Consider the following 27,290-nt stretch of genomic DNA (forward strand, 5'->3'; position numbering starts at 1 on the left):
CTAGTATTCCATAATGGCGTTGTAGAATTGGCCCTCAGTGAATGGCTATGGGGTTGCCTAAATCTTGGTACCAATTTATAGAATTGCAACCTTAGTCTTTTTCCTCCACCTCAATGTTGGAAACTCCACTTTCACAGATATCTCATCAGCTCGATTCTTGCTTTTCGCTTCCTGGCACCACCTGTTCCTCGAGGCTGCCTTCCTCAGGCTCCAGTTCCCTGGCCTTGTCCTAGGTAATTCTTTCTGCTGAAGTTCTGCCAGTCACCAGCACTTGAGGAATCAACTCAAGCTAAAAACAAGCTAAAAACAGTCGGTGCAGGTAGAAGACCATTCCCTGTTCCAGCCTCAACCTGTCATCCTGTCATCTTCACCTTGGCCTGCAAATGCCCACTCCCAAAGTAGCCAATTTACCTCTGGTAGACTAAAACAATACATTTATATATATATTTATTTCATTTATATCCCACATTATCCCAATAGATCAGGTTCAATGTGGCTAACAACATTGTAATTAACAGTACAAAAAGAGATGGGGGATAGTAAATATTAAATAGTAATAACAAAGTAAATGAGGATTGAGTATTACTACTATTACTACTAATCATTTCTATAGCGTTACTAGATGTACACAGCACTGTACATATTATATGCAGGTACTTTCTCTGTCCCTAGAGGGTTCACAATCTAAGCTTTTTGTACCTGGGGCAATGGAGAGTTAAGTATTACAATATGTATATATATGTAATATATGACGTTCCCTCTCACTGAATCAAATTTTATGTAAGCTACTCCCCTGGGGGACCTCTGACTGTTCTACCTTTGAACAGTTGCATCGATTGAGGTGGTGGCAGATTTTGAAATGTATTCATTAGAGACAATTTCAATACATCAGCTCTCAAGAATGGTTGGATCACATCTCTTGAAATTTTATAGCTTGCCATTGGGTACAAGTGGTTCTTAAGAGGATACCTGAACTGTTGCTACTCCTCAGTTACAAATTATTTACCTGACAATTGCTATTGTTTCTAACACGGATCATTCCTTTATGAAATTGTTCTCCTTATCTTTCCTTGCCCTTCAGCTTGTAATTATCATCTACCGAAGCCTGATTAGTATTGACCGTGCACAGTGGAAGCTTGGCCTAATTTGACGTGCCTGAAAATAAACAGAAGTAAAAAGAAATGGGGTTTTTTTTTTACCCAGAATGAACAACTGTGCTGTTATATATTTTGAAATTACCAAAATTATCAAAAGCTTCGAATACTATTATTACATACAAATGGATCCTGGGATATCTAAAATGTTACATCCCCCCCCCCCCCCCGGTTGTATTTATGGCAGAGTAATAAAGCCAGAGCAGTGAACAAAAGAATTTAAAACATGGTAAAGTAATGCTATCGGACTAGTGACACTGCTCAGTGTCTTCTGCAATGTAGGATAAATTATTGTTGGTTTAAGTATGTGAGTGGGAGAGAGAGAAAATATGAAAGCCATCCAGGATCCATTCGCACAAATTATGTTTGGCCCCTGGAGAGAACATAACATTTGAGAAAAATAAAACAACCCTGAAATGCAACGTCTATAAAAGCAGAAAGGGAGATAATGTGTTAAAAAAATAATTTGTTACAACTTCAGAATAGATATTGAGATTATGTAGAAGCAGGAGCAGCTTTACCCCGGTTTAAACACCGGTTAAACTTTCCTAAAATAATCCACTTTTAAAGTCTGAACATTGCTTTTCCTGTAAGTTGTGATTCCTGCCTTTAAAAAAAATAAAAACACTTTAGCCATCCTTAGACTCGACTTTGGTCCACATAACATTCTTATCTGAGCTTTGATTTCCTTTCATTCACAACTTTACAAGCCCTCTAGGTCTCATGTGCAGTCACACTTGAGCTCTCACCTCCCCCTCCGCCGACCCTTCCCATGCCACATTCGACCCCCCCCCTCCCGCCACCGCCAACCCTACACCACCGCCGCCGTCAGGTACCTTTGCTGGTGGGGGTCCCCAACCCCCGCCACCTGAAGCACTCTTCAGTGCCGGTCTCCGGCGCGTTGCTGATCTGCATTCTGTTTCTGTGAGTCCTGAAGTCCTGCACGTCAGGACTCGCAGAAACAGAATCCATATCAGCGAACGCGCCAGACTCGGAGACCGGCACTTAAGGGGACTTCGGCTGGCGGGGGTTGGGGACCCCCGCCAGCAAAGGCACCTGGCGGTGGCAGGGGAGGGTTGGCGGGCAGCAGGAGGGGGGGGGTCAAAATGGATGGGGGAGGGGTGGCGGTTCCGGAGGGGGGGGGGTAAAAGTGGCAGGGGAACCCCTCACCTCGGGCTCTGGACCTCCCTCCTGCCGAAGTCTGGCAACGCCCCTGGAACCACCTGCATAAAGCATTTTTGAAATTCAGTTACAATAATCCTTTTACTCAGATGGATTGCAATTTGTATGGGTACCTAAGGCAACAACAGAGAAAGATTTACTCGAGGTGACAAGGAATGCTAGTGGGAGATATGGGATTTGAACAATGATTTCCCTGGTTCACGGCATATTGCTCTACACAGCATAATTACATGCAGTCAATCCAATGCATATATTTATGTCTCGTAACACCTCCCTTCCACACAAAACATTTTACAGTTCACTCACTTGTTTTCTGCCATTCTCAGCATTTCTGAACACATGACATAGAAAAAGTTTCAGCACAGAAAAACCTCTGCTCTATGCAAAGTTCAGCCTGTGACATGACCTGGAAGTAGACGGTGCTTTACTGTCATCTACTCTGATGCTTTGCTAATGGTGGAATAATGAAGAAGTGATAGCCATGCAAAAAAGGTATAAAGTTACACATAGAGAATGACACAGGGACCTGCGGTAACCGCGGGGATGGGGGCGGGGACCGAGCTTGTGGGGACAGATTCCATGGGGACTGCAACAGATCCCACGGGGACAGGGTGGGGATGGGGACAAACTTTATCCCCCCGTCATTTTCTACTTTGAAGCCTGTTAATGAACTGGACTGTTATTTATGTTTGAGTGATGCAGACAACGATATTTTGATTTTTTTGAAAAAACAAGCAAACATGCTGGCCACAACTAGCAAAATTAGCATGAGGGATCATATACATCCTGCTGCCAGCACATCTTCTAAGAAGGCACCTTCTATTGCAGGAAGGACTGCGGAAGACAGGAGAGTTAGACTGAATCCTGGGATTGTTGATGACTTCTTATTCATCCACAGATTAAAAAATCGTAACGGCTTCATAGGGCATATTTCTCCCTTCTAGGGCATACAGAACGGGTTGTATTTTGTACCCCTGGACATTTTAACAGGGTGGATTAGGATTCCATTGGGTAGTAGAAATTAGCTTATTGTTGGTGTTGGAAGGGTAGAGGGTGGTGGTGAGGAATAGCTGCTTGCTGTTATTATCGTTTTCTATTTGTAATTTATATACAACAGTTGCACAGCTGATGCCATGATGTATGACAGTTGGTAGATGTTCCTCAGTTATGTGTGTATATCATCTGCGTTGGTTTTTTCTGAGCTCTGTACAGTTGGGGTTCAACAACAATTTTTGGAACCTACATTCGTTTACGTGTGTTTCGTAGTAAGCATCAATAAGTAGCCCCTGATACAGCCCTGCTGGGCGAAACACAGCCTGTGTAGGGCAATATATGTTTTATGTAACTACACCAATAAAGATCATTTATCCCTAATACTGATCTGCTTGGTTCATTTTCCACTTTGGAGTTTACGGATCGTTTGCCTTGCTGCTCTTAAGGGGAGCCAGTGCCTTCCTTCCTTCCTCATCCGATCAGTCGAGTACGACTCCAGTTACTCTACGGATCAGTGTTCGCCAGTGCAGCTCAATCAATCTATAATGGGGATACACGGTCACATTTAGCTTTTTAAAATATGAACCTAGATGCTGTATTTTGAAGCAGGCGCAACCTCGGCAGATTTAGGAATTGGAGTTAAAGCAATGTTACCCATAGAAGGAGAAAACCATCCTTGAACCAAGGTCGTATTTACCCAATACATTAACCAGTTTAAAAAAAATGTAGTGGATGATTTTTTTTTAAACAAAAATGAGGGACAGAGATCAAAGGAGCATAAAGAATGTGAAAGCTTTTTCACAATAGGTGTTATCTCCTGAACAGACGTAGGTTTAAAAGATGACCATTCCCTATCCACATGTATCCCAACTAAACTATTATCTAATAACTGTTTCTTACTCACATAACAGATACTAGAGTCAAATGACTGATGAATCTTTTTTACCTTTGATGAAAAGTATGCAGTTAATTCTGCTACTGAAGGCTGAGGGAATTTTCTTTGACATTTGGGGATTTGGAACAATAACATTATTAATAATTTGAAATAACTTTTTTTTAAAAATAAGGATGATTAACCCGAACAAATTCAGAATAATATGTTTGCTTGGCCAAATTTACCTGATATTTATAACTTTAAAGGTCATTCACCATCTCTCTTTATCCTCAACATTTTTTGATTTATGCCAAATACGTTCAAGTTTACGACAATTACGTTTCAAGACTGAAAGGTTATCTGAAAAACCAAGGTGCACTAACCTTTCTTTAAAAAAAAAAGTGCCTTAGCTTCATCGGTGCTAATTCATCAAGAGTGATTAGAATAATATTATCCCATTTTTCAGGGTCAATTTCATTATTATTTAAATGTGGGGTCACTGACTCCCAGAATACATCTACATCAATTTTTTCTATAGTATATCTAATCTGTTCCTCTTTAACAGATGGCATAAAATTACAATTCAAAGTAAAATTACAGCAAAAGTGATCCGGGGGGGGGGGGGGGGGGGGGGGGGGAGGGGGGTGGACAGAACAAGTTCCCACGCCCACACATGCTGCATTAACCAGTCCATGCTGAATAACCATGGTGACAGTATGCAACCTTGCTTACCTCTAGTTACTATTTGAAACCAACTTATGTGATAATATTCCATTCTGACTCAGCATTCATAGTTCTCATACAGGTTTTTGATAACTCTGATGAACTTGGCACGTATTCACATGATTTCACAATACCTCGTAAGCTATCTCGCTTGATGCTGTTGAATGCTTAATCATAATCTAAAAAAATGTATAACCATTCAAGAACCTTTTCTAATTTTCTGTCAGTGTGATAATTTGATCTACACAGGATCTGTTGGGGCTGAACTCTGCTTGTTCTTCTCATAGGGGGTCTTTTACTGAGCGGCAGTAAGCCCAACACAGGCTTACCGCTCGCTAATCTGGAACTACCGCCGGGCTACCGCAGCGCACACCATTTCTGGCGGTAATCGGGCAGTGGTGGTAAGCGTGCCCCTCCCCCCAAATGGCCATACGGCAAGTGGTTCACTTACTGCATGGTCATTTCTTAGAAAATAAAAATGGCAGACTTTTACTCGCTGCATTAAAAGGGGGCCTCAGCCTGCATCAAAAACGTACTGATGCCAGCACAGGCCCCTTTTTACCCCGGGAGCCCATAGTAAGTTGTCCACTTAAAACGTAATCCCGTAGGCTGTCAGTGGCTCAGCTGTATGAGGAGGTTAAAGTGGGTGGGGCAGTGCTAGACAGAGAGAGAATAGATGTGGAGGGCACTTTCTACTGCATGTTACAAGACACCATCAACTAAGTACTGAATGATAATAAAGAGCATAAAAGAGCATAAAAATAGCCATACTGGGTCAGACCAATGGTCCATCTAGCCCAGTATCCTGTTTCCAACAGTGAAAAATCCAGGTGACAAATACCTGGCAGAAAACCAAATAGTAGCAACATTCCATGTTGTCAATCCCAGGGCAAGCAGTGGCTTTCCCATGTCAGTCTCAGTAGCAGACTTTTCCTCCAAAAACGTGTCCAAACTTTTTTTTAAACCCAGATACGCTAACTGCTGTTATTACATTCTCCAGCAAAGAGTTCCAGAGCTTAAATATATTTCCTCCTATTTGTTTAAAATTGTTTCCATGTAACTTCATTGAGTGTTCCCTAGTCTTTGAACCTTTTGAAGAGTTTAAAAAATTTTTTTGATTCATTTCTACTCGAGTTATATCACTCAGGATTTTCTAGACCTCAATCATATCTACTTTCATCTGTTTCTTTTCCAAGTTGAAAAGCCCTAACCTCTTTAGCCTTTCTTCATACAAGAGCCATTCCATGGGCAGTGTGGTGGCAGCCACTTTCAGGTAGGGACACCCCCCCCCCTCCCAAGATTGACCCCAGCATCAGATTAACTATGATTTGGATTATTCTTCCCAATGTGCATCACGTTGCATTTAATAAAAGTGAATGATTTGTTTAATGGTGCCAACTAAATAACTTAGGGGTCCTTTTACTAATATAAAGACAGAACCTGGAATTTGCTCCCCTACTTAATCCTTTCTAAATGTCATCCCTCTTCCAACCCTCACTTTACATTCTTCCATAATTAACAACACGCTTTCCCAATACACACCACCCTCCCACTTCCCTACCTCTACCACCCTCCTCCCTTACCCGTCTTACTTACCCACATCTAATTGTCCACCTCTTTATACACTATATTACAATTGTTATTCATTCTATGTTTCTTTGTAAACCAGTTATACTATGTAAGCCGCACTGAACCTGCTAATAAGTGGGAAAGCGCGGGGTATAAGTGTTACAAATAAATAATATGCGCTGAAAAATGGGCAGAATCATTTTTCAGCGCACCTGCAAAAAATGCCTTTTTAAAATTTTTGACGAAAATGGACGTACGGCAAAATGAAAATTGCCGCGCGGCCATTTTGGGTCTGAGACCTTACCGCCAGCCACTGACCTAGGAGTAAAGTCTCACGCGGTAACTGGGCGGTAATGACCTACACGCATCAAATTAGATTGTAAGCTCAGTCGAGCAGGGACTGTCTCTTCATGTTGAAGTGTACAGCGCTGCGTACATCTAGTAGCGCTATAGAAATGATAAGTAGTAGCAGTAGTAGTAGTAAATGCCACTTGGTGCGTGTCCGATACGCACGTCCAAAAATAAAATTATTGTTTGGACGCACATATCAGACGCAAGCCAAAAATAAAATTACCGTAAGAGCCATGCGGTAGCCAGGCGGTAACTCCATTTTGGCGTGAGTAGACACTTATGCGACTTAGTAAACTGGCCCCTTAGTCATTGGTGGCACAAAGTTCCCACATAAAGACATCCATGAAGTAACATGATGCAAAAACCTGATAAATCACATTGCAATCGGAGGAAGGTAGATCAGATCACTGCATTGATGTCAGATCCTACAGAGGAGTTGATATACACAGCAACCACTATCTTGTGGCTGCAAAAATCTAGATCAAGCATAAAAGAATGCAGAGATCAAATGACATTATCAAATACAGTAATACCTTGGTTTTCGTTGACTTCGGTTATCGTCGGTTTCAGTTTTCGTCGATTTTTTCCGTGAAAAATTTGTCTTGGATTTCGTCGGCGTGCCCACGTGACCTTGCTGCTAATTTTGCGAAAACAAAGGGCGACCCACGCGTTCTCCTGCTCAGTGTGGCGTCGTTTCTCATTGTGTGAGCATCACCCCGCGCATCTAGCCAAACAATGCCATTGCTTTCCAGTGTTGATTCATATGGAAGTAATTGCCTCGGGTTTCGTTGGTTTCGGATTTCGCAGATTGTTTTCGGACGGATTATCGACGAAAACCGAAGTATCACTGTAGAACATTGGTATGTTGAAGACCCAGCAGAATGTAAGAGCGTTCGTTCCCAATGCTCACGTCAAAACCAATTCAAAGCTTTAGCACTCAAATATTTAGACAGTGAACGAAATGGTGATGATGATGATAATGTGGAAATTATTCAAAAACAAACTACTTGGCATCTGCCTGAATACATTGGGTCAAGCAAGAAAGTAAAAAGAAGAGTGGATAAGTGAAGAAACTTGGAAACATATAAGGAAGAAAAAAAAACAAATTTCTCAGTCATTAATTGCATCACAAGAAGATACTGAAAATAAGTTATATTACAGCAGTACAGTCAGCAAGATAAAGAAGTTTAAAAGGTGTGGGATGATATAACAGAACATGGGCTGAAGAAAATGCCCAAATAGCAGAAGCAATGCATAAGGGAGACTTGAAAACAGTGAATTGCATAATCAGTTAACAGGAACAGAGAGAAGAAAACTAATGTCTGTTAAAGAAAGGCAGACTTAAAAAAATAAAAAAAAAAGTCTAATGTTGGAAGAACATTTTAAGGAAATACTTAAACCACCCAAAGCCTGCAATGGTATTAGACTAGCTGATTGCTGAAATATCAACAGTGCTGCAGATAGACACTGGCCATTCACATTGGATGAGATAATTAAAATTGGTAAGGGACTAAGGAACACAAGATCACCAAGATTAGACAACATCTGTGCAGAACCCTTGAAGAAAGGATCAAATCAAATGATAGAATGGCTACTATGATTATGTAATGTGGCATGGGCAAGAAAAAAACCCACCAGATGACCAGAAAAAAAGGTATTATCTGTACCCCTAAAAGTTTACAATCTAATCATTCTTAACCGGGTTAAGCATGGGTGCCCGGTATAAAAGGCTTGGGAAGGCTAAGCCTCCAAAGCTGCAAGCCCCCGACTCTTACTTCAGGCACCAGGTTGTCCACATCAGGGCACTCCAGGTGCTACATCTCTCTCTCTCTCTCTCTCTCTCTCTCTCTCTCTCTCTCTCTGGGTCCAGCACCTCTTTCCCCTCCTCCTGGTTCCAGCATATTTTCCCTTTATTCCCCCTCCCCCCTGAGTTCCAGTGTCTGTCCTCTTCCCTCCCAACAGTCCCTCTAACCTTATTTCATTGCTGCTGGTAACAGCACTGAAACAACTAAAACAGCCTGTCTCGAGGCTTTGGCCTTCCTCCTCTAATGCAACTTCCTGATTCCACAAGGACAGGCCATGTCACAGAGAAGGCCAGAGTCCCAAGGCAGGCTGCTTTAGTTATTAGAGTGCCACTACTGACGGTGATCAAGTCAGGTTAGTGGGACCACCGGGAGGGAGAGATGCTGGAACCAGATTTGGGGGTGGGGAGAGGTTCTGGACCCAGGGAGAGAGAGAGAGAGAGAGAGAGAGAGAGAGAGAGAGAGAGAGAGAGAGAGATGCAGCAGGTGCTGTATCTACTGAACTTGTGGGGGAGTGGAGGGAGGGACAGACAGGAAGAGGTGTTTGACCTAGGAGATAGAGATGGAGAGAGAGAGAGAGAGAGAGAGAGGAATCAGCAAAGGGGTGGGAGTGGAAGGGAGGAAGAGAGAGAGAGAGAGAGAGGGGGGGGTGGGGAGACTGGACTGGAGGACAGGAAGAGAAGGGGAAAGACTCTGGACCCAGGAGAGAGATAGGGGGAAAGATACTGAACCCAGGAGGGAGAGATACTGGGCTGGGGGAAAGGGGGAGGAAGAGAGGAGAGATACTGGCCCCAGTGTAAGGGGTGTAGGAGGAAGGGGGTGGAGAGAAAGAGATTGGAGGAGAAACAGGGTCACAGAGGGGCAATGCTAGACAGAGAGGGAATAGAAACACACAGGGGCAATGCTGGAAATGGGGGTGGGGCAGAGGATAGGGACACAGAAAAGGGCAATGCTGATCACAAGTGAAAGGATATGGATATAGAGTGAAAATGCAGGACAGATCAAGATAGGAACACAGAGGAGAGATGCTGGATATAGGAGAGGATAGGGATACTTAGAGGGCAGATGCTGAACTTGGATGGAAGGAGGGATAGGGACAGGGACACGGAGGAAAGATGCTGGATATGACAGATGGGGACACAGAGGGAAGATGGACGGTGGATATAGAGAAACAAGAAATGTCAAATGGACAGGAAACCCTGTAAAGACAGGGGAAAAAACAGAAAAGCAGAAAAGAGACACCAGAACCAAAGTGAAAAGAAAAATTTAAATGCTCAGACAACAAAGTTAGAAAAAAAGTATTTTATTCTGAATTTAATAATTGGTATATATCAGATTTTGGAAATGAACATCTCTGATAGTCTTATTTTTCCCACTTCCCGCATTGATCTTCCATTACAATTATGCTTTCAGGCTGTTTCCACTTGGTTATTGGCGCATAGATTAGTTCTTAATCCAGAAAAAAAACTATGGCTTGTTGGGTTACAGGCGGCCCATTGTCTCAGCCAGCTGAACCATTAACTCTGCTTGGCCTATTTATTACACCTGTTTTTTCCCTTCTGCTACCTGGGCATCATTATTGATTGTTGTCTTTCCTTCCAACAGCATATTTCACAAGTCTTGAAACAAGGTTTCTTTGTTTTACTTAGACTCCGGACTATTTGTCCATTTCTAGATTTTCCACAATTACACATTCTAATTCACTCTTGTTTGATTTTTAGAATTGATTGTTGCAGTTCTGTCTACACAGGTATTGCATCTGCCCAAACAAAACGACTGCAGCCCCTTCTTAATACTGCAGCAAGATTGCTTTGTAGGGCAAAGCAGTTTGATCATGTTACACCTTTATTCTGGCTCCCTTTCCCATTTCCCATTTCTTTAAAAATCCTCTGTTTGGCTCATAAGGCTTTTCACTCTGGATCTCCGCCTTATCTAGCCTCTGCCATTATCCCTAATATCCTCTCTAGGTCGTTATGATCTACTACTACTACTACTACTATTTAGCATTTCTATAGCGCTACAAGGCGTACACAGCGCTGCACAAACATAGAAGAAAGACAGTCCCTGCTCAAAGAGCTTACAATCTAATAGACAAAATATAAAGTAAGCAAATCAAATCAATTAATGTGTTCAGGAAGGAGGAGGGTAGGTGGAGGCAGGTGGTTACAAGTGGTTACGAGTCAAAAGCAATGTTAAAGAGGTGGGCTTTCAGTCTAGATTTAAAGGTGGCCAAGGAAGGGGCAAGACGTAGGGGGGGGGGGGGGGGCAAGAGATTCTAACCATCCGGTCCTCCCTTCAACTAAAAATGCACATCTTGAATGCATAAGACATGCAGCTGTTTATTTTATAGCTCTGAAATTATGGAATGACCTCACCCCATACTTACAAATTCAGCCACCCTTTATGAATTTAAGATTTTATTGAAAAGGCACAATTTGGCGTTTGGTATAGAGTTTCGGAGGGTGGGGATGGTCTTTTCCCTACATGATGGTTTTTTTCTCCCTCCTTTCCCTTATGTGCACTTTGATCTCACTCTTCCTGTCCTATAAGAATTTGTAATTCTTTTCCTTTACTTGACCTGTTTCCCAGATATGGCGGTATAGTAAATGTGGAATAAACACATATTTCTCTATTATTGTTGTGTTCAGAGTCTGACTTCTTGAGGTTTGCAATTTAGTTTTTTTGCCTTCATATCTCTGTTACTGATGTGTGGTCTCGTTTTTTTTTCATGTTTGTTGATAATCTGTCTGTATTTTGCGTGTGTGGCTAAGGTGTGGTATTCTGCTAGCATGTATTGCCTGTGTAGAGATTTTGTTGCAGTCATTTTGGTTTTGTGTTTTTTTTTTAACTAGGTGGTGCATTGCTGTTTTAGGGCACGTGACGTCATATTTACAGTCCTGCCTTTTCATGCATAAGGTTGTTGCTCTTTGAATCTTGGACTCAGTGGCATAGCAAGGGCGGGGCGGTCCGCCCCGGGTGCACGCCGCTGGGGGGGGGGTGTCAGCTCCACTGGTTTTCTGCTCCCTCTGCCCCGGAACAGGTTACTTCCTGTTCCAGGGCAGAGGGAGCAGGGAACCAGCGGAACCGACACCCCCCCCCAGCGGCGTGCACACGGCAGGCAAGAATGCACTCGGGGGGGGGGGGGCTTGGGTGATGTGCCGAGGGGGGGGTTGATGAGCCGAGGGGGGGTTGATGCGCCAAGGGGGATTTGATGCGCTGAGGGGGGGGTTGATGTGCCAAGGGGGGGTGTCATGCTGCACCCTGGGGGGGGGAGGTGCAGCGGCGAACCGCCCCAGGTGGCATCCGCCCTCGCTACACCACTGCTTGGACTTCAGTTCTGTTACGGTATGGTAAGGTTCTGAGCGTGCTTTTGCACAAGTTTGTGCATAGTGTTTTGCAGTGGAGGGATTGTGTGTTGGCCTTACTGAGGTGACATCAGAACTTTTAGTTTGCCATAAAATCAGACAGGGTTTTAGAAAACTTTGCAGGATCTGGTGTGTGTTGAGGTGGTTGTCTACACAGCAGACTTATGTATAATCAGGTATAAATTATGAGACATGACCTTCAACCGCTCCTACCAACAAGCCAAAGTGATCAATTTGCATACTTATAATTGGCGCACTATGATCCGATCCAATGTTCGTATAATCTTCGCCATCCTATAGGTAATAAGCTGGAGGAAATTTTCAATACAGACATGGATAACGATAGGTTGACTACTTCTGGACTACTCAAGTCTTACCAAGCTTTAGGTATTTTGAAGGACTATGGATCTTCGCAGTGAGCCTAGGACCAAGAAGTGGAGCATCAGTTGGGATTGCTTATTTTCGGTAGTGCTAATATAGAATGTTGTATACAGCCTATTTTTCTCAAGCGAGAGCATTTAAAGCTAACTTAGTTGACTCTCCTACATATGGGAGATGTGGGAATAATGAAGGCACATTATTGTATGCCTTTTGGAATTGTCCTAAAATCCAGTACTTTTGGGCTGTGCTTATTAGTTACCTGAATTCTTTGTCAGGGTTACATATCCGGGTTACTTTTGAGATAGTGGTGCTGGTGCTAGACTGTGGGGGAGACTTGGGAGTAAGAGGTGGGGGCAGTGGTGTGCAGGTAAACTTTTAACAACAGGCTCTCTCCACGCCCTGCAATTTGGGGGGGGGGGGGTTGCGCACAGAGGTGGACCGGGAGGGCACACAGAGGTGAATTGGGGTGGGGGGCAATGCATTACTCTCTCTCTCTTCTTCCTCCCTCATGTCAGAGATCCCATTAAACCATAAGATCCACATTAAACAACAAATCTTTATAGCCCAAATCAAATGCTATGTTCATAGCCATATATATATATATATATAATAAAGTCTCACGAGGCTACCGCTGGAAGTCTCAGCAGCCATTTTTAAAGAGTGATGTGGCAGCAAGCGGATTAGTGCCAGCAACAGGCAGGAAAGACTGGGGATCTTTCCTGCCCCGAAGAATCCACTAGACCACCAGGGTGGCTTCAGTTCAGGTATGTGCTGGGACCCTGTGGCTCAGGGGAGGAGACGTAAACAGATCGCAGGTGTGCAAAAAGAATTTAACAACCAGCTTGCAAAAGGTTGAAAAATTTAACAACCGGCTCTTCCGAGCTGGTACAAGCCGGCTCCAGCATACCACTGGGTAGGGGCTAGTAAGTTATTTGTTTGTAAGGCAAACCTAGTGGGGGAAAAAATGTATTCTTCTTCAACAGTGGGTGCACTCAGATAGTCCTTCATTTTGGCAATGGAGGAATCAGCTACATACTTTCATGATGTGGGAATCTAGAGAAGCAGATCTAACTTTCAAATGGAGACATCGTTTTCTAGCTATTTGAAACACACATATATCTAATCCTTGTCTCTGAAAATAAGGAGCTTAATCTTGAATAGATTACACTTACAATATTCAGTTTGGGATCATCGACTTAGTGAGTATGAGTCTCTATATTCCTTTAGGTTGAGAGTATTACAGGGTTTAGATGGGTGGTGGGGGAGGGGAAAGGGGTTATTTGGAAGGGATATGTTAGCTGACGGGCTTAGATATATAAGGGTGGGGGGATGCCTATAAGAAACAAGGTTTTCCCCCCCTTAATTTTAGTCTGCTGCAATATTTCTTTCCCAGCCCTTTTGGCTATATGCATGGAACGGTACAAACTCCCTGCTGTTTATATACCTATCTGGAATATTGTGTTATAAAGTTTTTGTTGTATGTGTTATTTATATAAATAATAAAAAAGATTTCAACTAAATTATGAGACATGGCCTCTTGAGAGATCTTTAATACAGCTGAATCGTTTCCATAGATGTGTAGGTGGTTTAATGTTAAGTGCTTGAAATAATTGAGCTTAAAATATGTAACATGTCATCCATGATACAGAAAGGGATTACTTGTCAGTAAGAGTAGCCAGCAACCCTTCCAGTCCCTTCACCGCCATGCTGAATTTATATATTGAATCCAAAGCAAGCGGAAACTGGAAGTTGCACCACAGGGAAGGCTATGGGGCCGGTGCGAGCATTGTGTATCAGGCGCTGGCTGTTCGTGCTTGCTGCCGGCGAAGAACTGCTGTTTTAAAAGGTACAGGAGGGGCCTCAATTTGTACAAAAACGAATCTATTCGAATTGATTTGCCAAAAATGAATTGGCGACTTGATTCGTATTGCGAATTGGACAGCACTAGCAACGAGCCCAGGGAATCTTGCTCCCCATTTCGGCAGCCCTGTCGTGTCCAGCAGTTTCCTTACTCCATCCCTCCCTCCCTCCCCCCATGCCTTCCAATTGCACAGTACAACCACAGAGCTCTCAGACAGTTTCAGCAACGAGGCTCATGAACCCGTTGAAGCTGTAGCTCCCAATCTCGTGAAACAGCAAAATTTACAAGCTCTCTGAGATTGGGAGGAGAGGGAGGAATATTTATGTGTGAGAGAGAGGGGCAGAAAGGCTGCTGGCAGGTGGGATGTAAGAGAGAAGGAGGCAGACTGGCTGCAGGCCTCTACAGAGGTGCAGGCATCATCTACTGACAAAATGTACTTTAATTCAATTGCCTAAGACAGAGCTTCCCAAATGGGGATCACAAAACCTGCTCTGGGGGTCACAACCTAGGTGGTCTCTCCAAAGGCACATCATTATTCTGCACTTCTGGGGGGTGTGGGGGGGGGGGTCATCACACAATTTTATGTGTCTGCAATTATTGGATCGCAGTCACAAAATGACCTAAAAGACCTATTTATATCTACCGAAGTTAGCACTGTTTAATTTTCTGTGCCACTTTGTTCTTTGACATTTGATTCATATCTTAATATCTAAATTTAATAATAAAAGTTATTTTCTGCAACTATTTTGCTTACTTTTCTTTCTGCATGTTGACAGATAATTAAGGACTCGGGCCCTGCCCTGCTAGCATCTCCCATTGTCCTTTTCCAGCCACTCTTGTCTTTTCCAACTTTGGAATTTTGATCACCGTTTATATCAATATGTCATACTTCAGGACTTGGTTGGTGGTGTCTTGTAGCGTGCAGTAGAAATTGCCTTCCATATCTTCTGTGGGTGTGTAGTACAATATAATTGGGATTTTAGTATTGTGAGTCATATATCTTGCTCTAAGTAGTTTCTCAATAATTGGTTTCCATTCCATCATTATATTTCTTGAATAGTATGTCTTGTGCAAAATATTTAAGGTGTATACAAATAGAATAGATATATGTATAGGAAAAATACATTAAAAAAAAAGCAATTTCTATTAAACCGAAAGTATGGAACATAGTATAAGAATCTGCCATAAACAAAGCATTCAAGGTACAGAAACTACTCAGAAATATTGGCAGTCAACTAACAAAGGAGAAAAACAGTGTATACCAACACTTTGCACTACCCTCCTCCTATCATCCACCCCCCCAACCAAAAAAAAGCATTTAAAATAGGTGTGTGTGACCAATCGGAGCCAAAACCATGCAGCATAACAGCCATTAAAGTCTTGAGTAGTCTACTGTGGGCTGAGGAAATATGAGAAGTCCAAAACGGTTCTCAAATTGAAGAAAACTGCTTTCCAGCTGGTGCATCCAAGTCAGGAATCTTGTGACCTTGTAGGGACCCTGTGTAATCATGAAAACATGCCATTGAGACAGCATAGGAGGTACCACTAGAAACCAACATTGGAGGTATTGTTTTCCCTAGTAAAATAGAGCATCTCAGAAAGCTTGGCAAGCCCTTAGACAAAGGGCAGACAGGATCCAAAGTCACAACTAAGGATGAAGGCCTCGGGGTCCAACGAGATTTCCAAAAGCCAGAAACATAAACCCCGATCACTTACCAAAAGTGTGATATCAGGGGGGCAGGTCCAAAACATGTGGCCCAGAGTCACCACAGGCCAGTGACCTTTGCGACAATGATCCGACGCTCCAAAGTAATTTAAGGCTAGGAAAAATACATTTAAACAATGAAAGGTAGTTGCTTGGATGCAAGGTCGTCTTCTTGGTTGCAAGGTCATGTGTGTTGTACATGTCCAGTGTTTAATGTGCATCTCCTCTATTGTTAAAAGCTGAGAATACATGTGTCGGAGGCAGCCTTTTCCCTTTCTCCTTTCCCCTGCCCTTTTCTGTCCTAGGTTGCTCGTAGGGTTGTTTCTTGCCAGCAAGGCATTTGATCTTAGGAGGGATTCAGTGGAGACTGTTACTGAGGGGTCCTTTTACTAAGCCGCAGTAAAACGTGGCCTGTGGTAGTGTGGGTGTGTGATTTTGGTGCGAGCCGGGCCTGTTTTTACCGCGTCTGGGAAAAAGGGATTTTTTTCAATGGGGCTGGAAAAAAGTCTGTGGTAAAATTGAAACCAGGTGCCTAATTACGGGCTGAGTCCTTAACACCACCCAACCATCTAGTGGTAATGCTAGAAAAGCCTCACGCAGTAGGAAATAAAAAAAATTATTTGTCCCAGTGATATGGGCACACGCCAACTCTGAAATTACCACCAGGGGGCGTGCTAGCCTGGCCGTAGTCTCATTTTGGCACGTGCTGCATGCGCATCAAGCCTAAGGGTCCCTTAGAGCAATAGAAAGACGGCATAGCTTGGTTGTGATATTCTGCTGCTGATAAAGCAGTGAGGAGAAAGGAGGTTGTGGAAATGGGATAAGGCTTCTATACTTCCATTTTGGGAATTCTAAATTATTATCAGCCATCCTTATCTCCTGTATAGCATTTTATTTATTTGGATTTTTGCTCACACCTTTTTCAGCTCAAGGTGAGTTATATTCAGGTACACTGGATTTTTTCTCTGTCCCAGGAGGGCTCACAATCTAAGTTTGTACCTGAGGCAATGGAGTATTAAGTGACTTGCCCAGGATCACAAGCAGCAGCACTGAGATTTAAACTGGCCACCTCTGGATTGCAAGACTGGTCCTCTAAACACTAGGCCACTCCTCCACTAGCAACATTCCATCTAGAATCTCAAATAATAGCAACATTCCAGAATCCCAAAAAGAGGCAACATTCCATGTAGAATCTTCAATAGTAGCAACATTCCATATATTTATTTATTTAGATTTTGCTCACACCTTTTTCAGTAGTAGCTCAAGGTGAGTTACATTCAGGTACTCTGGATATTTCTCTGTCCCAGGAGGGCTCATAATCTAAGTTTGTACCTGAGGCAATGGAGGGTTAAGTGTTTTGCCCACGATCACAAGGAGCAGCAGTGGGATTTGAACCAGCCACCTCTGAATTGCAAGACCAGTGCTCTAACCACTAGGCCACTCCTCCACTCTATTGTTTCAAAAGGATCTTTTTACTAAGCTGCACCAAAAGCTGACCTTAGCGCATCCTTATGTGGGCCTTTCCTGTGCATTTAGACCACTTTCTACTGCTGCAGGAAAAGGGCTGAGTTTCCTACTTAATGGCCATGCGCTAATGTTGCCATGGGCATTAACAAAAATCAGTGCATGAGGCCATACCGCTACCTATTTTGTAAGCAGAAAGGTCTCACATGCAGTAATGTAGCTGCGCAATCTGATTAACACAGACATCCCCACTCTCCTGTACCGGTAGCACCCGCACAGGTCTCCGTGGTTCACCTGAGTGGACCCCACAGTATGCCATTTTAAGCTGTGGTAAGCTTAAAGTCTTCTAATTATGAGGTGTGTTTTCCAATCAGGAATGAAAGATTTATGTTTTTCTTCTCCATGAAAGTGATTCTGACCATATTTAAATGATGCAGTGTGGTTATTGAAGTGTGGATGTGTCTGACTTCTCTTTAGTTTGATCTAACATCGTAGTCGGAACCCTGCTTAGTGGGTTTCCGCCAAATTCCAGATATTGATGAGATCGGATGAGCAGCATTTAATATAAATAATATGTAACACACATATATATAATATGGAAAGAGATAATGAGGCTCATGCATGGCATATTAAAAAGGAGCTTATATTTGTCATGATTTAGAGGTGGGGATGTCTAAAAAGCGAGGTGAAAGGGGTTTATTCCAGTTTCCTGAGAGCCTCCAAGCCACAGTCTTCAAACCCATGATGGGATTATTTTTATTTGCTGAAGTCAATGAATAACTTTCTGCCAGAATCTAGTTGAATCAAGCCTGTAATGTGTAAATAATAAGAAAGAGAAAAATGAATTTCCCCCCATCCCGATGCTTGACTGTCAAAGCGATTTACCTGGGTAAACCGGCTGTCTGAAAATTTCCCCTCCTAAAAGCAGCTAAAACTGTGTTCATTGTTTCACAGAACACATACTTGCACCCACATTTACAGGTGGCATTCTTGATGGACGGAGATGCTTTGGACAGGGTGAAGAAGTGTAATGGGTAGATTGTATTTTCAGATCTCCACAATTTATTTTTTACAGCAAATCTCTATCTACAACCCTTTGAGGCAGACTGGATGGAGCTTGCAGGTCTTTTTCTGCCAACATTTATTTATTTATTTATTTTATTTATTATTAGGATTTTTTTGCTGCCTTTTTGAAAGAATTCACTCAAAGGCGGTAAATAAATAAAGGCGGCATACGGTAAGAATAAACAAAACATAAGCAACAGACAATTAAAGCGGTAAAAATGTTCAAATAACAATACGTTCAAAAAAAATCCGCAATCAAGCGGAGAACTCGAACGCCCCATGGGAAAACACAGAAATAGGTAAAAAGTGGGATGTTTGACCACGGAAATACAAATCCTGGAGACAATATCATAAACGCTCCTAGTGACCCGCTATGGACAAGCTTACCACGAAAGGTCTTTTTCAAGACCACTTTTGTAATATAGCCAATCACTTTACGTTTGGTTCGTCACACGGACCAAATCGTGTTTCAGACATTTCAGATTCATATACGCTACGTCATAGCGGGAGACTCCTGATGCAGGCCTGTAGGCTGAAACACAACAGTTGTGTTGAGTCTTTTCTTCAATAAAGAAGCTTTTATGATATTGTCTCCAGGATTTGTATTTCCGTGGTCAAACATCCCACTTTTTACCTATTTCAAATAACAATACAAAATATGGCATAGAGGGGTATAATCGAACACGAACGCCCATCTCCATGGGCATCTATCTCCGAGAACAGGTACGTGAAGCGGTGCAAAGAAAAGCTACGAGAATGGTAAGGGATTTGCGTTACAAGACGTATGAGCAGAGACTTGATGACCTGAACATGTATACCCTGGAGGAAAGGAGATACGAAGGCGGTAGAACGAGAGGACATGAAATGAGATTGAAGGGGGGCAGACTCAAGAAAAATGTCAGGAAGTATTTTTTCACGGAGAGAGTAGTGGATGCTTGGAATGCCCTCCCGCGGGAGGTGGTGGAAATGAAAACGGTAACAGAATTCAAACACGCGTGGGATAAACATAAAGGAATCCTGTTCAGAAGGAATGGATCCTAAGGAGCTTAGCTGAGATTGGGTGGCAGAGCCGGTGGCGGGAGGCGGGGATAGTGCTGGGCAGACTTATACGGTCTGTGCCCTGAAAAGGACAGGTACAAATCAAGGTAAGGTATACACAAAAAGTAGCACATATGAGTTTATCTTGTAGGGCAGACTGGATGGACCATGCAGGTCTTTTTCTGCCGTCATTTACTGTGTTACTATGTGAAGGGGTGGGACAGACCATATTTTCGAAAAAAATGGGCGTCCATCTTTTTTTTCAATAATACGGTTTGTGCTGGGCAAATGCATCGGATTTGTGCGGATTTGAGCTGGGCGGTATCGTTTTTCAGTGATAATGGAAACCGAAGGCGCCCAGCTCAAAAACGAACAAATCCAAGGCATTGGGTCATGGGAGGGGCCAGGATTTGTAGTGCACTGGTTCCCCTCACATGCCAGGACACCAACCAGGCACTCTAGGGGGCACTTGTAACAATTAAAAAAAATTAAAATACCTCCCAAGTCCATAGCTCCCTTCCCTTGGGTGCTGAGCCCCCCAAATCCCCCCCAAAACCCACTGCCCACAACTCTACACCATTACCATAGCACTTATGGCTGAAGGGGGGCACCTAGATGTGGGTACAGTGGGTTTTGGGGGCGGTTTGGAGCTCTCCCATTTACCACCACAAGTGTAACAGGTAAGGGGGGGGGGGGGGGTGGGCCTGGGTCCACCTGGCTGAAGTCCACTGCACCCACTAACAACTGCTCCATGGACCTGCATACTGCTGTGATGGAGCTGGGTATGGCATTTGAGGCTGGCATACAGGCTGGAAAAGAAGTTGTTAAAGTTGGGGTTTTTTTGGTGGGAGGGGGTTAGTGACCACTGGGGGAGTCAGGGGTGGTCATCCCTGATTCCCTCCGGTGGTCATCTGGTCATTTAGGGCACTTTTTTGGGAATTGTTCGTGAAAAAAAAGGGTCCAAAAAAACTGACACAAATTCGCGCTAAAAACGCCTTTATTTTTTCGATTATCGGCCGAGGGCGCCCATCTCTCCTTGGCCGATAAACACGCCCCAGTCCCGCCTTCACCACACCTCCGACATGCCCCCGCCAACTTTGCCCGTTTCCGCGACAGATTGCAGTTGAAGACGCCCAAAATCGCCTTTCGATTATACCGATTTGGGCGCCCACGGGAGAGAGACGCCCATCTCCCGATTTGGGTCAAAATATGGGCGTCTTTCTCTTTCGAAAATAAGCTGGATAGTGTACTGCTTACAATGTCAACACAATATGTAAGAGAACATTTTAATTGACATTGTAGGGTACAAGCGAAGGAGCCTATAGATACAGTGGTGGAAATAAGTATTTGATCCCTTGCTGATTTTGTAAGTTTGCCCACTGACAAAGACATGAGCAGCCCATAATTGAAGGGTAGGTTATTGGTAACAGTGAAAGATAGCACATCACAAATTAAATCCGGAAAATCACATTGTGGAAAGTATATGAATTTATTTGCATTCTGCAGAGGGAAATAAGTATTTAATCCCTCTGGCAAACAAGACCTAATACTTGGTGGCAAAACCCTTGTTGGCAAGCACAGCGGTCAGACGTCTTCTGTAGTTGATGATGAGGTTTGCACACATGTCAGGAGGAATTTTGGTCCACTCCTCTTTGCAGATCATCTCTAAATCATTAAGAGTTCTGGGCTGTCGCTTGGCAACTCGCAGCTTCAGCTCCCTCCATAAGTTTTCAATGGGATTAAGGTCTGGTGACTGGCTAGGCCACTCCATGACCCTAATGTGCTTCTTCCTGAGCCACTCCTTTGTTGCCTTGGCTGTATGTTTTGGGTCATTGTCGTGCTGGAAGACCCAGCCACGACCCATTTTTAAGACCCTGGCGGAGGGAAGGAGGTTGTCACTCAGAATTGTACGGTACATGGCCCCATCCATTCTCCCATTGATGCGGTGAAGTAGTCCTGTGCCCTTAGCAGAGAAACACCCCCAAAACATAACATTTCCACCTCCATGCTTGACAGTGGGGACGGTGTTCTTTGGGTCATAGGCAGCATTTCTCTTCCTCCAAACACGGCGAGTTGAGTTCATGCCAAAGAGCTCAATTTTTGTCTCATCTGACCACAGCACCTTCTCCCAATCACTCTCGGCATCATCCAGGTGTTCACTGGCAAACTTCAGACGGGCCGTCACATGTGCCTTCCGGAGCAGGGGGACCTTGCGGGCACTGCAGGATTGCAATCCGTTATGTCGTAATGTGTTACCAATGGTTTTCGTGGTGACAGTGGTCCCAGCTGCCTTGAGATCATTGACAAGTTCCCCCCTTGTAGTTGTAGGCTGATTTCTAACCTTCCTCATGATCAAGGATACCCCACGAGGTGAGATTTTGCGTGGAGCCCCAGATCTTTGTCGATTGACAGTCATTTTGTACTTCTTCCATTTTCTTACTATGGCACCAACAGTTGTCTCCTTCTCGCCCAGCGTCTTACTGATGGTTTTGTAGCCCATTCCAGCCTTGTGCAGGTGTATGATCTTGTCCCTGACATCCTTAGACAGCTCCTTGCTCTTGGCCATTTTGTAGAGGTTAGAGTCTGACTGATTCACTGAGTCTGTGGACAGGTGTCTTTCATACAGGTGACCATTGCCGACAGCTGTCTGTCATGCAGGTAACGAGTTGATTTGGAGCATCTACCTGGTCTGTAGGGGACAGATCTCTTACTGGTTGGTGGGGGATCAAATACTTATTTCCCTCTGCAGAATGCAAATAAATTCATATACTTTCCACAATGTGATTTTCCGGATTTAATTTGTGATGTGCTATCTCTCACTGTTACCAATAACCTACCCTTCAATTATGGGCTGCTCATGTCTTTGTCAGTGGGCAAACTTACAAAATCAGCAAGGGATCAAATACTTATTTCCACCACTGTAGGTAAGAGAGTCAGATGAGTTAGAAAATAAGGTGACTAATTTAAAGAAAGTTGCACATGAGGTCAGAGAGATGATTAAATGTTTGCTATGTTACTGTTACAAAGAACAGGCGAAAGCACCATATCCTCAGCCGTTTTCAAAGGCAAAATATAGTTGCACTTTCCCTTTGAAAATTGGTACAACACATCTGAGAACTGCTTGAAAATGGCTGCCTAGGTGTTTATCACTACTGTTGAGGCTGCCCACTGGCTTCAGTTTTTCAGGTGAGTTTTAATTTAATTTTTAAAAATTTATATTCCACCCTCCAAGACAGAACACAACCAATATATAGAAATCTTATAACAAATTAGATTGTACAAAGCATCCTGGTTTTAGCCACTGTATACAGACACCTGTGGGAAATGAAGAAGGAAAGCTGAATGTCAAGTCTGAGCATGCAGTGGGGGTAAAACCAGGACTGAATCAATATGTACTGAGAAAAAAAAAAAAAAACAAACTGAGCCAAGTGGTAACTCATCTGTGAAAGATTTAACTGGTTTAATATTCTCTTGTAATGTATAAATCACTGGATTTGGGCTTTATTCAATAAGATTTTTATTTCAGAGAGCAAAGAATGGGAAAAATTTCACCCCTCCCAGAAAGGAGTTCTTGCAGTTAGTTGTAAATACACTACTTCCATTGCATGCAAATATATCTCTGAATATTCATTGTGGATATCCTGAAAACCTGACTGGAGGGGGTCAGGGCCGCCGAGAGACTGGGCCGGGCCCGGGGCAAGGCCACTCTCGAGGCCCCGCTGCCCCACCCCCCGAAATTGCCGCAGCCACTGCTCCCCCCTCCACCCCCCCCGAGGTCGCCGCTCCCCCCTCCGTCCGCCACCGGGCCGGGCCCCCTGCATTGAAATCGCAGTCTCACCTCCGTGAAAGCAGCGCTGCAGGCAGCAGAACGCCTCCCTTCGGCCCTCCTTCCCTCCTTGTGTCCCGCCCTTGCGGACGTTACGTCAGACGAGGGCGGGACACAGGGAGGGAAGGAGGCCCGAAGGGAGGCGTTCTGCTGCCTGCAGCGCTGCTTTCACGGAGGCGAGACTGCGATTTCAATGCAGGGGGCAGAGGGTCAACGACGGAGGGCGGGTGGGACTGCGGCGCCGGGCCCCCCTTGGAGGCCCGGGGAATTTTGTCCCCCCTGCCCCCCCCTCTCGGTGGCTATGGATGGGGTGCCTCCAGGACCAGGTTTGGGAACCACTGTACTAGAGGTGAAAATGTGCTTTACCCATTCACATATATACATTCATGGCCCATGCAGCTTGAAATGTATGGCGTCAACTTTCAATGTCATCTTTTAACTATGGAACTGGGCAATTAGATCAAAAGCCTTGGCAAGAATTTGTGTCTGCTAAATTCAGGAACTGAAAAGTGAGCAGCCCCAGAGGTAACACTTGGCCTGGGGAGAAAGGTCAGACATTTAGTGATGAATTTCACTGCCAATTGGCAAAGATTAGCTGGCTAAACCTGAGTGCACAAATAGCAGGTTTAACAATATCCACCAATCAAAGCAGCCCCATTTCTCTATACCAGGGGTTCAAACCCAATCCTTAGGGGACAACAACCTGCTTATAATCGAAAGAGAAAAACGCCTATATTGCGACCCAAATCGGGAGATAGACGTTTATCTCCCAAAAACGAATAAATCGGTATAATGGAAAGCCGATTTTGGACGTTTTCAACTGCACTCCGTCGCGGATGCGGACAAAGTTGATGGGGGCGTGTCAGAGGTGTGGCGAAGGCGGAACTGGGGCGTGGTTATCGGCCGAACAGAGATGGGCGCATTTCACCGATAATGGAAAAAAAGTATGCGTTTTTAGCTAGAATTTAGGACACTTTTCCTGGACCCTGGTTTTTCACGAATAAGGCCCCAAAAAGTGCCCTAAATGACCAGATGACCACCGGAGGGAATCGGGGATGACCTCCCCTGACTCCCCCAGTGGTCACTAACCCCCTCCCACCACAAAAAATGAAGTTTCACAACTTTTTATTTTCACCCTCAAATGTCATACCCAGCTCCCTGGCAGCAGTATGCAGGTCACTGGAGCAGTTGTTAGGGGGTGCAGTGGACTTCAGGCAGGTGGACCCAGGCCCATCCCCCTAGGGTGCCCGGTTGGTGTCCTGGCATGTGAGGGGGACCAGTGCACTACGAATCCTGGCCCCTCCCACGAACAAATGCCTTGGATTTGATCATTTTTGAGCTGGGCCACTTCGGTTTCGATTATCGCTAAAAAACGAAAACGCCCAGCTCAAAAAACGACCAAATCCAATGCATTTGCCTGGCACAAACCGTATTTTCGCAAAAAAAGATAGACGTCAATTTTTTTTAAAAAATACGGTTCGGCCCGCCCCTTCACGGACCCGTTCTCGGAGATGGACGTTCTTACACATAGGCGTTCGCGTTCGATTATGCCCCTCCAAGCCAGACAGATTTTCAATTATCCACAAGAAATATCCATGAGATAGATTTGCATGTGCTGCCTCCTTGGTATGCTAGTCTAACCCATAAATATTCATTGTGGGTATCCTGAAAACCTGACTGCCTGGCTGTGTCCCGAGAACTGGGTTGAGATGCACTGCTCTATACCAGCCTCTCCAATCATCAGACTTGGATTTAAGCAAAGGAAACATATGCAACTGTCAGTGCTGCTAAATGTGACAGACAGCAAGCACCAAGGCCAAAAAAAGCCTTTTCCTCATTTACTTTAGAGCCGACCAATGATACCTCTTTAAAGAGGCACCACCATGACACTCTGGCCCAATATCCCTAACCCTGCTTTTCAGTTTCCAGGGGGCTTCCCTTGGCTTTCCAAAGCTCCAAGACTTGACCCCTGCCCGCACCCTCTGGTGCTTCCTATGAATGCTGTACTTTCAAATCTGGTCCTGGCAGCCACCAAGCATCACATCAACTCCCAATCTAAACTCATAATCCAATAATCAATCACCCCCTCCCAAAGCTTCTGACATCCCTCTGTCTCAACTCTCTAACCTAAAGCACCAGTGAGAACTTTGTTCATCTGTTCCCTCATACCCTGCCTATTCATTCTTCTGTCCATATTCCATCAATCCATGTATTTATCCAGGCATGCCATTTACAACCCAACCATCTTTTTATATCCTCTCCTAGTTATCCATAAGCCATCTATCCAAATTCCGTTCATGCAATCTCTTCATCCATCTTTTCACTCCTATCTTGTATACAGCATTATATCTAGTTTCTTCACAAGCTATCCATCTCTTATTCACCTATTCCTGTTGTCACATGTAGGTTGTACCCATTAATATTTATAAACAAACTATCCTTCCCTAAATTTGTATATAACACATCAGTCCATGAATGCAGCCAATGCCCATCGATCTGCATTAATCCCTCAATTTGCCTTGTTTTGTTCTTTGATTTTTATATACCTTCATCCCTATTATCATTGATTTGAATTGTGAACTGCTTAGATGTCTTATGTACGGAACAGTATATCAAATAAAATTGAACTTGAACTTGTTGGTATATACCATAATGGCTGTAAAACACAACCATCTAGCCATTCATTAATTCATAACAATAAGTTTATCTATGTATATTTATCTGTCCATCATTGTAGCTATAACCAAATGTATCAAAATATACTCCAGTTTCTGTCCATTAACCCTTACTTCAATTCATCAGTTAAGAAAGGTGTACTTAGAGGGTTACCTACATATGAAGTTTTTCTGTTCTCCTATGTTTTTCCTTAGATGTACATTCAGACTACGACGTTGACAATTTCAGTAAGCCTGAGCGCCTCCGTCTCCCTGGGTATGCTCTACATGCCTAAGGTTTACATCATCATCTTTCATCCGGAGCAGAATGTGCCCAAACGCAAGCGTAGCCTCAAGGCAGTGGTGACTGCTGCCACCATGTCGAACAAGTTCACACAGAAAGGAAGCTTTCGACCCAATGGAGAGGCCAAATCTGAACTCTGTGAAAACCAAGAAACACAAGGTAAGGCTCTTCCCTCCCCTGAAGCAGTCTCATCCTCTGTCCCACGGTAGAACTCTTTCTTTCCTGAGTAAGATATTTCCCTTCTCAAAGGCAGTATCTCCTCTCACAAGGCAATGCTCTTCCTGTGGCTGGACAGTGTGTGGGTTTCATTTAAATCTCCTGAATATCACCTTTCCTATGCACCACACTAACTATCTTATAAGACCTAATGAGTATGTCCTTTTGTGAGGAACAGATTTTCACTCATGGTGGATCACCTGAGAACATAAATGCAGGTTTAGCAGCCATTAATCACCCTACAGGCAACGTATAAAACACAAAGTTCATGACAAAAGCTTATGAACTGGGGAATGTTTTGTTTTGTTTGCTAAATTTAGAGCCCAACAGGAAAAGTTGGGTCTCCAAACTGCATTCAAGAATTGACTTTCTCGTGCTGCTGGTATCTATGGTAACTTGATCTACAGAGCCTTTTTTTTTTTTTTAAACCTGATCATGACCACAAGATGTTCTGCCCATAGGGTGGAAGCTTAGCTTCCCTCTGCTGGATCTGTTCTGCAGTATCTGAGACTATCAGAAACAGACAGTGTCCTGGAGGCAGCAGATTTAAAACAGTAACTTCATTTTCTTTTCCAAGTGTCTGCTGCCACACTTATTAGTCCCTTTGAGGCTGCTTCATCTCTTCTTGCCTGGCACGTCCTGGTTCTCCTGCCATTGCCTTTGTGCTGCTCCTGAGCTTGGCTGGCTTCTTCTTCCTCTGGTTAGTTCTTTAACCGATGTCTAACGAGGGCTAAATTATGGCAGCACCGCGGCATGCACCCCA

At 43.8% G+C, this 27,290-nt stretch overlaps 1 protein-coding gene across 1 annotated transcript in view; it reads left to right on the forward strand.

Moving 5' to 3' along the window:
* The window catches only part of GRM4 (glutamate metabotropic receptor 4), a 267,421-nt gene that overhangs the window by 226,948 nt on the left and 13,183 nt on the right, over window positions 1-27,290 (forward strand). The window contains exon 9 of the mRNA XM_030221059.1: window positions 26,224-26,470. Within this exon, the coding sequence (XP_030076919.1) occupies window positions 26,224-26,470 (247 nt within the window). The remainder of the gene's footprint in view (window positions 1-26,223; window positions 26,471-27,290) is intronic.

Source organism: Microcaecilia unicolor, chromosome 12 (genome assembly GCF_901765095.1).
Source record: "Microcaecilia unicolor chromosome 12, aMicUni1.1, whole genome shotgun sequence".
Lineage (NCBI taxonomy): Eukaryota > Metazoa > Chordata > Amphibia > Gymnophiona > Siphonopidae > Microcaecilia > Microcaecilia unicolor.